This window comes from Dama dama, chromosome 29 (genome assembly GCF_033118175.1).
Source record: "Dama dama isolate Ldn47 chromosome 29, ASM3311817v1, whole genome shotgun sequence".
Taxonomy (NCBI): Eukaryota; Metazoa; Chordata; class Mammalia; order Artiodactyla; family Cervidae; genus Dama; species Dama dama.
In genome coordinates this window covers 49,045,375-49,058,514 of record NC_083709.1, presented here as the reverse complement: position 1 = coordinate 49,058,514, position 13,140 = coordinate 49,045,375, and the positions used below count along the sequence as shown (strand labels likewise).

General features: G+C 37.2%; 1 protein-coding gene across 1 annotated transcript in view; it reads right to left on the bottom strand.

Annotated features, from left to right (window-relative positions):
• Window positions 1-2,829: 2,829 nt before the first annotated feature.
• The window catches only part of RFX3 (regulatory factor X3), a 308,381-nt gene continuing 298,070 nt past the window's right edge, over window positions 2,830-13,140 (bottom strand). The window contains exon 18 of the mRNA XM_061132931.1: window positions 2,830-9,932. Within this exon, the coding sequence (XP_060988914.1) occupies window positions 9,694-9,932 (239 nt within the window). The 3' untranslated portion in view covers window positions 2,830-9,693. The remainder of the gene's footprint in view (window positions 9,933-13,140) is intronic.

Genomic DNA, 13,140 nt, shown 5'->3' with positions numbered 1-13,140 from the left:
AAAATGTTTTCCTGAAATACATCAGGGAGTTCTGGTGTTTTGAGCACTAGCTGTCCTGGTCTCCTCGTTTGGTGCCCTGAAATAAATGCTGCATTTCACCACAATCTAGTGTCAGTAGACTGGCTTTACTGCATTCAGGCCAGCAGACCCGTTTGGGTTTTCTCCTCTTCAAAGGTAAGCAATAAACTCTAGTATGCAGCTTCCTGGTTTTGAACCTTATAAATGAAATCATGTAACATGTAGTCCTTCATGTTTGTCTTCTTTTTTCCATGGAATGTTTGTGAAATTTATCAAGTTAATTGTACTGTGTTTAATTCACTAACATATGGTACTCCTTACATAAATAGTCTGTAATGTCTTTATCCATTCTACATTTGAAGGAAATGGGTTGTTTTTAGTTTGGTAAGATTATGAGTCATTTCTTTAGCTCAGAAAGATTTAAAAAAATTTTTTTCCATAATTTAAAAAACAGTCCCTCTACTTAATACACATAGTGAAGTGTTCTGAGAATATGTAGGTATGTTCAACTGGCTACAGTTAAAATGACAGTGAAGTAATGATATGTTAACATAAGTGCTTAGTGTTGTATTTGTAACTCGTATTCCAAGTTTAACTTTAGGATGACCACTTGGGGTATAAAATATTTACTTGCCCAAAATGCCTTTACAATTAATATGACCATTGCTGAGGGAAAGTTTCCAAATAATCAACTATCATTTTGCTGGATAATCAATTTGCCAAATTATTCAGGGATTTTCTGAAGTGTTGATTTATCTGCCTATAAAATGGTAAATAGTCCTAGATCAAACATAAGATGCCTTTACAACAATTTTTTTCAACTAATTTGTTTCCTGAGATCAGATTCAGAGTTTTTGAAGGAATTATAAATTGGTTTAGGCTTTCACAGAGTTCAGCAACATGTTCCAAAAATAGTTTTACCATTTTAGGCTTTTGGAAACATGTGTAGAGAATCTGTGTTTACAGGAAAAATGGGATAAATGCACAGACAAAATGCTCAAGAGGAGTTTGTAAGAATTATTTGTAATGGCAGAAACCATGAACCTTAAAACTGTATAAACATTAGGTATAATGAATTAAGGTATTCAAACAAGTATTTGTTTATTAAATAATTCACACCAAGGACTTCCCTGGTGGTCCAGGGCAAAGAATCAGCCTGCCAATGCAGGGGGCACAGGTTCGATCCCTGGTCTGGGAGGATCCCACATGCCAGGGGGCAACTAAGCCCATGCACCACAACTACTGGGCCCAGGAGCCTAGAACCAGCAAGCTGCGACCACTGAAGCCCAGGTGCCTAGAGCCTGTGCTCACAACAAGAGAAGCCACTGCAAACAGAAGCCGCAGCAACAAAAGAAGAACTAACCCCGCTCATTGCAGTTAGAGAAAGCCGGCTCACAGCAAAGAAGAACCAACGCAGCCTAAATTAATTAGTTAATTATAAAATATGCCAAGTACCACGCTACACAGAGAATTCTGCAGTGATCAAGACAGAGAGGTTCCTGAGCATTAAATTCCTGACTCACCTCTCCCAGAGACACACGGAGTCTACAGCTACAGATGGAACACACTTCCTCTAATATAAGGCTGGCTGAGCAACTGCGACATGTTGGATAAACCAGGAACAAAAATACATTAAACTCGGTAGGAGAGACTGCGACACAACCTCACCATAAACTTCATGCCCAACCCCAGCCCCCCAAGCAGAAGAGAACTCAAAATCCAGTACTACTGCCTGAGGAGCCAGGCCGCCCAACTTTTAATACCTTCGCCTCACAGACGAGCCCTTAAAATATCTCAACCATTTGAAAACCAACAGGAGACCCACAAGGCTCTAGCAAAACTGAGAAGGGCTCCTGAAGGGCTGGAGCGCCCTGACTCACCGCCCCCGGCTCCGTGCACACTTGACGCGAAGGAGGCGGCTTCTTTGCTTCCATTCCAGGCGGCGTGGAGTTTTTGGCCCACTCACCTGGGAACTACGGCTCCTCTGGGATAGAAGGTAGGCACCATGCCCTCGCTCCCCACTGCTGGCTCCAGCGCCTGCGCGGTTGTTTTTTTTTTTTTTTTTTGGTAGGTCCTTCTCTCTTCTTCCTGGCAGGTGCCCTCTTCCTTGGCTGCCCTCCTGAGCCAGGATTAACTAGAAGGAAACTTTCACTCCTGTCTGGGGCCTGGGTTTGGTGGCCGCGCACTGGGGACACGGCTCAGTCACGTAACTGAGGGCGGACGGGGGGCTTGCAGTCCTGGACACCACAGGACTGCAACAATGGCGAGACAGGCGTGCTGGGGGGACCACCCCCAGGGCGCTGCTCAGACAGCTGACCGAGAGAAACGCCCAGACTTTCCTAGAAGGAGCCCGTTTGCTGGTCTAGGGGCACCCTTCCTGCCTCAGGGGACGGGGGCTGGTGGTTCCAGGCTTAGTGCTGTGGCTCTGCCTCTCTCCAGGCGCCTCATTTTGTGGTTGCCTCCAGAGAACCTCAGATTTCCAAGAGAAACCAAGTACAAAAAAAAAAAAAAAGAGGTTAGAAATTGTGAACTCTTCTATGTATAAAGGGTGAATTTTCCTGAATGTAAATACATCATTCAAAGAAGAAAAAAACTGAGGCAGGGTATCTTAAGTGTATTAAAATGAATTTTAATAAACTGTTGCAATCTAAGCAAGAAACTTGGGTGCCAAATATCAATGTGAAGTGACACCAAACAAACACATTATGAACATCCAAAAATCTGGATTTACAATGGGAATGTTGACAGCTTTTGAAATTAAACAGCACTCAATCACTAATTTTCTTTGAGGGTAAGATTTGTACCCTGCTGGGCTTATAATTTTGTTTTCTCTTTTTGTGCTGTTCATGTGTAAATATTGCCAATTCCATTTGACACAAAAAAGGAAAACAACTTAATTTTGTTTCTAAGCTAGTGAATGATAGACACCCTAGATGAGGCAGTGTAATATATGCTTCCTGGCAATGATAGGAGGTGCATGTGGGGGGAGGGAATCAAGCCATTTCAAATGTATTTGTAACAAGGAAACAAATTTATTGATTTTTAAAAGACAAGACACCATTTTGTTTTGAAAAACACAAGGAAGCTAGCCTGAGTTCAAGTCTGAAATATTCAGAAAAATCCTACTAATATCTTTAGTATGTTCCAGTCATTTGTTTTAAACAACACACTAAAAGTTAATATATATTTTTATAATTATAAAAGTTCCCCAGTTATTGTACAGTACACAATACAAATCGCCCACAAACTATTATTTAGCTCCTGCCAATTTTGAGAGGACATGATATACTAAAAGATTTAGCATTTCTCACAAAAATCACATCAGGAAATACGTATTTACAAAATCAAATACATTATACAAAAAACCATCACATGTTATTCGGTAAAGATGTTTTTAAATAATTAAAAAGTTTATTCAACTGTAGTCCAAAACTGGAAAAGAACATTACATTATCTCACACATACAATCTCTACAAAAGTTGCTTACCTCATTTACATAATATATTCAGTCGATTGTAAAATAAATGTTCAAATATCTCCTAGTGTTACTATGTTTCTGTGCTTGTGGGACTGAATAATGTAATCTGCCACTTACTAAGTGAAATTTAAATGATGGCACTTAAAAAAAAATACAATATTTTAAAAAAACACAATGAAATAAGTTTTACCTAGAAGGTACGAAAGCCCTGAGTGATAGTAGAATTACTGATTGGTAAGCACTACAATTAACCTAATTAAAAGTTTACCACCCCAGGCACAAATTTCCAAGTTTTCTCAAGGCACTCACTTATAGTTTCTGTAACCAACACATTGGTCACCACCATAGGTCCCAATTGATGATGGAGATGAGAAAAAATTTGCTTTGGTACAAAAGATGCTTTTTAAATGAATAAAATTCAATACCTCCGTTACTGGGTCATTTAAAATTGTGTTTAACAGGTTAAAACAAGGCAATTATTTGTTCAAAAGTGTTAATTCATTGAAGGAAAAATTTACTTGGTTATCAACAGTCAATGGGAGTTTTCACTTTTTCTTTTCCTCCCCAGAATCATAATCCCTCTAATAAAGACTTGTCCTCACTACTGAGCTACATAAAAACAATCCTTACCAAAGATTTCATTACTCAGGGCTTCCAATCCCAACATCATAATTCATTTAAAAAAAACAAAGGAAAGAAGTGGCGGGGAGGGGAAAGGATCAAATATCAGAACCAAATACGAGACAAAATACATCTTTGAAAATAGGACATATTACCAATTACTTCAAACCAAAAGAAAAAAAAAAAGAAATCCTAGGCAGTCACTTTGTAAGTGGCTTTTACTATTTAAGTAAAATTGGTAAACTAAACTCAGGTCTACTGGCACATAAAATCACTAGCAGCAATGATCAAGGCATGCAAACTTAGAAGCATTTACAGTAAATCATCATGAAGAATTCAAAAGAAGAGAGTTAAATTAAAACCCTTTGAGTATTGCATGTTAACACATGAGTAATTTGCATGGTTTGACTTCCTAAACTGCCTAAAAAAAGCAACGTTTACGGCAAACTTGCACTATGCTATGGATGTCCTTTCACCAGACATCAGAATAGGTTACACTCTTTATGAGCGCCTGGCTAGCGCAGCACAAGCACATCTGCAGATGACACGGCTCTCAAGTTCCCTTGAGCAGGGGGACAAAGGGGGCCCAGTGCACGCAGAGAGGCCCCGGAACAAAGTCAGCAATTGTGTAAGCACACTGGCATTTACAGATACCAGAAGCAGTAGTCATAGCATCTCCTGACAGATGAGCTTAAAATCAAGTGCCATTCTATCTATATATAATTCTTTTGACAAAGTATTAAAGTTTTGGAGCATAGATAAAATTATGCCCTACATGAAATTCCCAAACAATATTTTATGAGAGATCTAACTCCAAATAGCTTACCTGCCCCCATAGTTCAGCTTTTCTTTATCCACTCGTTTCTAAGGCTTCTCTTACAACTGTACTTTCTAAAGCTAAATAAACGAGATCTTTTGTTCTGTTTGGGGAAAAAAAATGTAACCCTTTCTTTATCATACCTTTTAAAGGCAATCTAGGTACTTTCAATGTGCAGAGATCAGTAATGACATAGGTCTACAGGCCCATGTATTTGTCCTCCTTTTCTAGAGTCATGATGTGATGCTAGAAAAGTTGATTTTTTTTTCTGTAAACAGTACACTTCCTTAGATGGCAGTGAATATTTGGGAATAAATATATCAAGCCCTCTTGAAGAAAATTAAGAGTTGTATATAAAATGCAAGTGTTCAGCATGGAAACACTTTATCTTCCTACCCCCCCTTTAAAAAAACAGCATAATTAGACATTTGGATATAGAGTATATTTTACCGGTCTAAGTCTAAATAAATGATCTGAAAGGCTTTTGTCCCCCATTGTATATCTTACAATGCTCAAAGGGTTAATACAAGGCATTACATTAAAGGGGTTTTCTAATACTAGAACTAAGCACTGAATTAATGCTTCTATTCCAGTTTTTAAAAATCACCAAACTTGCAGAAATACTAGGATTCCATTAATTGATTTGTTCTAAGCACACACATGGAGGTTGATCTGATCTAGTGACAAGCCTAATTTTCAGTAGCACTGCATGTCAACCCCTCTCCCCCATGTTCTGCTGTGATTCATACAAATCATAAATTGTAACTTTAATTTTTTGATGACTATTATTTTTCTCACCAGGAATTTGGAGGAGGGGAGGTTATAACAAAGGTCAATTTATTGTAATATAACCACTGCCTCAAATTGTACACAAAGGTGACTTGCCAAAGTTTTTTACTTTCTACTTGTGTCCACACAAGGAGGACCAACATCACAGTGACCTACACTTTTTTTACACTAATGTTTCAAGCACAGCATTATTTTAGACATTTCAAATACATCTGAAGAATTTTTCAATTTGAAAATGCATCGCGATTTGCACTTCTAGAGAGTGCGTTCACGTAAAAAGGTTCATGATTATGGTAATGAAACCATATTCAGTCCTCAATGACTTTGACAGCATTCTACAAGAACGTGTTCATTTTTGCATGTCTACTACAAATCAAAGGCAGTCAATGATGCACACTACTAATTTTAGGTATGCAGTGTTAAAAATCATTTTCTAAAATTTACTTTTGTTTTTAAAGTACACCATCTAAAGAGAGGTGCATGAACCGTGCTATACAGTACAAGAAAACGCACAAAAAGGAAAGCAGATTTCTGAAAAGGCAGTAAGACTTATAGAGTCAGTCCAAACATAGTTTGGATGAGAATCCTGAAAAAGTGACCAGCCATTTAATATCCAGAGAAAAAATTTTAAATTGGGTCCTGTGTTCCAAGGAGACATTTCAGCCATTTCATCCCATTGTTCACTGGCTTTGTGAATGCAAATCTTTTGGGTATGATTCTCAAAGTGTATGTGACGGTCAAACTATACCCATGATACTCAATACTATTACATGCAAATATCTTTTCAGAAACTTAAAAATAGCCAACATGTCCTCCTCACATTTTTCCTCACCGAAAGTCTAGCACTGGGTCTACATACTTTCATGACTAGTATTTAATTACAATGTCAAGAAATATTAAGAGGTCCTTAAAATGTGTACTTTCACTTATCAGTGAATCTACTCTGAGAGTGTTACTGTCATAATTTTAGAAAAGGTAATCGTTTTTGTGAATAAAAAAAATGAAAAAAAATTCAACATTTGCTCCAATTTGCTCAACTGTTTAAATTATGCTTTTATTTTCTAATATATTTCACAATTCAAAGTCAAAATTGTTTGAGCTCTGTGTGTCCTTCTGTGGATTACAGATAACTGGAAATAGCAGAGACCACAGATGTCATTTTATCTATTGGTCAGAACTGCCTACCCTAGTCACAAAGAATCAATGTCCCTGTGTTCATAAAAAGACATTAGAATACTGTAATATTCATTGAAATGTAATAATATTTGATTCCTCTAATCTGTCCTAATTTAGAACCAATCATGAACAACTGGAAGAAATGTTGAATCCTGGAGGGTACCCAATCCCTAAATTTCATCAATCTAAATTTGCCCATTATTTATCAGATTCCTCTCATGATACAAATATATCCAACATTAAACAATGATAATAAATATTTAAAATCATTCAATAAACAAGATGAAACCAGTAAATACATTTGGTCCAATATAGATATAATATAGTTCTGGGGGTGGTGAATGGGAAAGTGAAAAAATTCAGAGAGGAGGGTCATAATGAAGAATGATTTTCTCCTTTTTAGATTTTAATTTTACCTGTAAGCCTTTTCTAATGCACAATGAAGTAGATACACGTCTTTGCAGCTTTGTGTTTTGTTTGCCTTTGTGTGTGTGTGATAGTGCAAATTCATTGCCTTTTGGGGAGGAAAAAGGGGAATGATCATTTAAATGATATTTAAAGAAGGTGAGGCTAGGATGCTAGTGAAGACTTTCAAATATGTGAGTTGTATGATACAAAATTTGAACCAATTAAAAAATTATATCTAAATCATTTAAACTTAAGAAGCTTTATTGATCTTAGTTATTTGAGTAGTCTAAGGCAATCGGGTAGCAGTAGCTGAAATGTACTAGTGTTACCCAATAAGCCATTTGGTATTTTCAATTTAACAGATTAGATTGGCTCACCCTCTCCTTCCCACCCCCCACCCCCACCCTAATAAAACTGAGAAGATAAACCTCTTGAGTTTACATAGGCCTCATTAATAATCTGTAAATCATTTTGTGCTTTCCCTTTTTTTGGCTCTGTGTATTTGTATACTATTTATTTTTGCTAATTAGCTTTTTTAGAACTATTTAAATAAATGGATGTGCCTGTTCTTTTTGTTAATAATTTGAGTGCTTAAAAGAACCTCCCTCTTCACATAAATTAAAATAGGGATGGGTGTATCCTCTCTGGGATCTCACCTTCTGACTTTGTAGCTGGCTCCCGCCCACGGACACCCCTGTTCACATGGGCACACAGACACCGAGACACACAGAGAAACATTTAGACTGAAAAGATGCACTTCAATAAGTACCTGCTTATTTTGTTAATTCTCTTAAATTATAACTAGATAAGAATGGTCTAAAACATATATGATTTTATGTAACAAAGTTGGTACTTAAAACTAGCCTGCTATTCCACAACAGCAATCTGATCCTTAATCTTTAAGCAATGTGATTTGTAATCAAGTAATCTTCAGCTCAAGGAACAAAAATAAATTCATGGTCACTCAAAGAGGGGAAGTGATTTTTGTCTGTTTTGCTTAGCTTTCCCTAAATTTCCTTTGAAGAACATGTTACCTGTCCTCACTTCGGCAATCTGAAAATGACAGGCACACCTTGTCAAATGGATTGAAAAGGAATTCACATGAACAAAATAAGCCTTACTAAACCTTAGCTTCAGTTCTGTTTTAAGGCACCATGTAATAGCCGAGGTACGATGATCCCTGATGTACATTCTTCAATGGCACTGGTCCACCCAGCCACCTATCCAAATCCTACAGAATTGGAGATAAGCAGCAGTGTGGTGTGCCAGTTACACTGCCTTCAGGTTCTGTTTAAAATTTAAATCCACGTACTTTAGAAACCAGGAAATATTTTTGAAGGAAATAACGATATGCAGGTTGCTACATTCCTTGCATTCTATAAATTTTCTTTTACAATAGCAGCATATTGAACTACTATTAGGAAAAAGACCTGGAATAAAAGAAAGTCATCCAAATGGAATGGTTTCCTGTATGTCCAGCTCAGCATAAGTAGCGTGTACACTTAAAAAAAAAAAAAAAAAAAGAAGTCAAGTCATTTTTTTCAGCTTCAGTATCTAACTATAACAGCCCCACTCAACAGCAGAATGCATCTGTGCAGTGGTCCCAAATACAGAATCAGTAGTCTTTAAACAGAGGAACTGGTATGCAAATAACAGTTAAAATTCAATGTTTAACGGAAGCTTGCATTAACATGGTTTAATAATTATGTACACAAATTATGTACTTATTAGCATAATCTCTTGCAATTCTGTCATTTACTCTGAACTGATAAATGCACAGCTCAATTTTTCTTTAGAGAAAAATAGATGACCTTCCCAACCCTCTAGCACTATAATAAAAATGCTTTGTATTCTCTCTCCGTACTCCAAAATGTTATCAAAATAGTGTCTTGTGGTTCTGTCCAATGAAAAGCACCTTTCAAAAGCAAATTTGATGCATCTGCTGCCAAATGTGCATGCCTCCAGTGTAAATCAAAGAAAATAATTTCTTTTGATATTTCACAGAAGTGCATCTAATTAAAAACTTACACATGAAATCATACACCAAGACTAACAATCAACAATAAAATATTTTAAGCTACAAAAATGTAAATTACTTTTTAATTATAAGAAAACAAAAACACTGACATTAAGTGTTGTAAAAATCCTTCTTGACACCCAAAACTAAGGGGAAAAAACTCATTATTAAGAGGCAAATAATTTTGTTTATGTTAAAAAAAAAGACCTGGCAAAATACATACACCCATTCCATTTCACAACTCCGAAAAGATAATGTTCAGCACAGATAGTATTTGACAACAGTCGACCTTCAGGCTTATTAAAATTTCAACTTAAGCCCAATATCAACAGGGTTAATGTTAGCTGGAAAAATACACTTTACTATCCTTTAGACTGCAGTGTAGGTATTTCCTGTAGCGCTGCACTGTCTGATAGTCTGAGTGCTCGTGACGATGTGCTCGCTGTGAATTGGATTCAGGAGGCTTGGCTGCACGCCACTCTCGAGAACGGGCTGCATGCAACCCACTGGAAACGCCTGGTTCAGCTCCGTTTTCTCTCTTTTGGCTTGAGGTTCTGAAGAGTCATCTAATTCCTCATCCATTTCACTTTCCACTTCACTGCCTTCATCTGCACAAACAAATAATACCAAGACAAGTACTAGAAGACAAACTGGAAAAGAGCAATCCACACATGCTTTAGAAACACTTTAATACAGTACATTAGGAAAGCAACTCCTTAGCCCTTCTTGGAGGACAAAGCTTGTGGGTTTTCCTTTCAATGGATTCTACCTGTGTCAGCGCCCTATTCTTTCAAACACAGCAAAGGTACTTTATTCTTGACCTGTTTGTGGCTCGTATCTTTAATATTTCTTCTAAGAAGACCTTTGGAGTTTTCTAAAGTTTTACATTAAATAGTAGCATAACTTGTGTCATTTTAAAGTAGGCACTTTGGTACACTATGCTGGTTTGCAGGGAATATACTGAGCTGAAAAATGCTAACTTAACAAAAAAGGAAAAAAGAAAAAATTACAGTTTCCTCTGAAGACCTACACTAGATATAAATTTCATCTGTGCTGATGTTAATACAGATAGGTGATTCACAAAATAACTACAGTGTATATAAGCAGGGGCTGTGTACACACCTTCTGTGCACATGAATATTGTCGATCACAATATTAATTAGATCCTTAACTTTCCTTACAAAAAATTATGAAGACTGAGGCGCAGTATCAGATTAAAAAAGCACAATGAATTTCCTTCCTAGCAACACTGATAGTCTCTGTTAATAGCTGGTATTCATTTCTGGAAATTAGGTGTATTAAGTAGTCACTATTACCTCCAAATTTTAATACATTCTATATTAACTAAAACATTGTTATAATGGAATACTATTTAATTTTTTCCAGCATGTGCTATTAAACTTCAAAAGCACAGCAGAGAGGGAAAATGGTCACACACAGCTTTACTACTGTGTAAGATTCTCCTCAGAGGAGTGGAGAGAATGCCTCTTCATGAGTGCTAATTTTTAAACAGCTAGGGATATATTTCTGCTTCAGAAATCTTTTTATTGTAAATTCACTGATGATACAGTGGTTAAGACTCTGCATTTTCACTGCTGGGGACCTGGGTTTGATCCATGGTTGGGGAACTAAGATCCCACAAGCTGTGAAGTGCAGCCAGAAAAAAAAAACCAAAAAACTCTTTATTACTTCATCTTCAATATGTTTTATTGTTTACCCATCCCCCACAAAAAAACCCACATATAATTACACCAAAACCTCACTTATAAATAAATCTATATTTACTCTTAGGTATTTTTACTTTTTTTTTTTTTTTTTTAATTTTTTTATTAGTTGGAGGCTAATTACTTCACAACATTTCAGTGGGTTTTGTCATACATTGATATGAATCAGCCATGGATTTATTAACAGAATCAGATCTCCATTACATTCTATGGCTTGTTACATACAATGAGTGTGTAACTAGTAACTGAAAAAGTCAGTTGGACTCTTTCTAAGGGGTGTTGAGGCTAGTTTTACCCTTTGGGGGCACACCTGCAGAAGTTTTGCTAATATAGCCCTCAACATAAATGGGCTCCTTGACTTTTCTCCTTTTCCTATCAACTGGTGCAAAGATGGCTCCAGAGAGAAATGATGAGGAATAACAGAGCCTCCATATGTGGTTGTGCAGGTTGAACAGTGTGTGGCTGCCAGGAGCATTTCTGGAAATGCTGGGTGATTAAAAAGGTGGATATCAGGTATATCGGCTAGAAATAATATCTGTACTGCATTCAACAATATACAGAGAAGTTCTCTTAGAAGAGGCAAGATATCCTGGCTCACCTACTTTATCCAGTTACCTTTTGCCTCTGGAAAATGGACTTGATGATAACATTGCAGTTTGTCAGAACATATCCAAAGGTCTGGAGGGCTGCAGGAGAGGACTACATTCCATAGACTTTGGCTTCAATAAGAGGATCTGGTGGCTCAGATGGTAAAGAATTAGCCTGCAATGCAGGAGACCCAGGTTTGATTCCTGGGTTGGGGAGATCCCCTGGAGAAGGGAATGGCTAACCACTCCAGTGTTCTTGCCTGGAGAACCCCATGGACAGAGGAACCTGGTGGGCTATAGTCCATGGGGTCCCAAAGAGTTGGACACAACTGAGCAACTAACACTTTGACTTTCATGATACCTTGGTGGTTTTATATACATATATATGTGTGTGTGTATATATATATATATATATAAACAAACAACAATAGGTCTGGAAGGATCCTCTCACTAAATTCTTAATGTTTAAATTCAGAAGTCTCTTAGGCTTTTGACTACGAAGTTTTCACTTTCTATACTTTCTAATTCTCTGCGTTATTTGAAATCTTTCTACAGAGCTACTATTACTTCCATTATCTGGAAAAAATTAAATTCTCATTTTACGTCAAAAAACCCACAAAAACTTCTTAAAAGATTTCACATTCAAGCCTTAGGTTCTGAATATGCTAGTGTGGTTATGTCTCAAGAAGCATCCAGTCAGGAGTGAATGGGACCAGCAGAGCCACCCAAGAAGAAGAGGTTAAGTCACACTGCTTCTTGGCTCCATCTCCACCAACTTTTCTGTGACTAGAAAAGAGTGCCAAAATAATAAAAGAGGCAGAAGTAAAAGAAAAAAAAAATCATTTCAAGAAGGCAGGCAAGTGGAGAGAGAGTGGGATGTCCTGAAAAAGGCAATGGGGCAAAGGGCAGAACAAACTCGAGTGTTTGAGGCCACTCTGCTTCAGGTCCACTCATGAGCAACAGGGCTCTTTCGGACAGGCTACACAGGAGCACAAAAGCAAGCCCTTTCTCTAGTTCCCACAGACATTTTAAGCTTTTATAAAGACCAAAGATAAAATTCAAGTCTTTATAGAAAGACTTCTATAAAATTCAAGATATTTCCTAGGAACCTACTTGAAGTTATGGGAATTTGGAACAAAAGAACAAAAACTAGGTGCTACTATTGAAGACTTTGGTTCAACACTCAACAAAGAAGACTGGCTGCCAGTCAGTGTCTGGCCCGGAGGCAACATTCCTAGCACACCTCCAGGCACCCTGGGATGAAATCCCTGAATCTGAATTAGGAGGCTTTATCAGTGCATCGTCAGGGTTGTCTTATGTTGGACTTGGGTTTCAACAGCTACTTTTCCTGCTATGAAATGACAAACTGGCCTCATCATTGGTTTACTTTTCTGATGTTTCTTCAGTTAATCCTAAATAATATATATTTGCAGCTATTTTATAGGGGCTATCATTTTCTACTTTTCCTGTTTTGCTACTATTGAGCTATTATGCATAATAGTAAC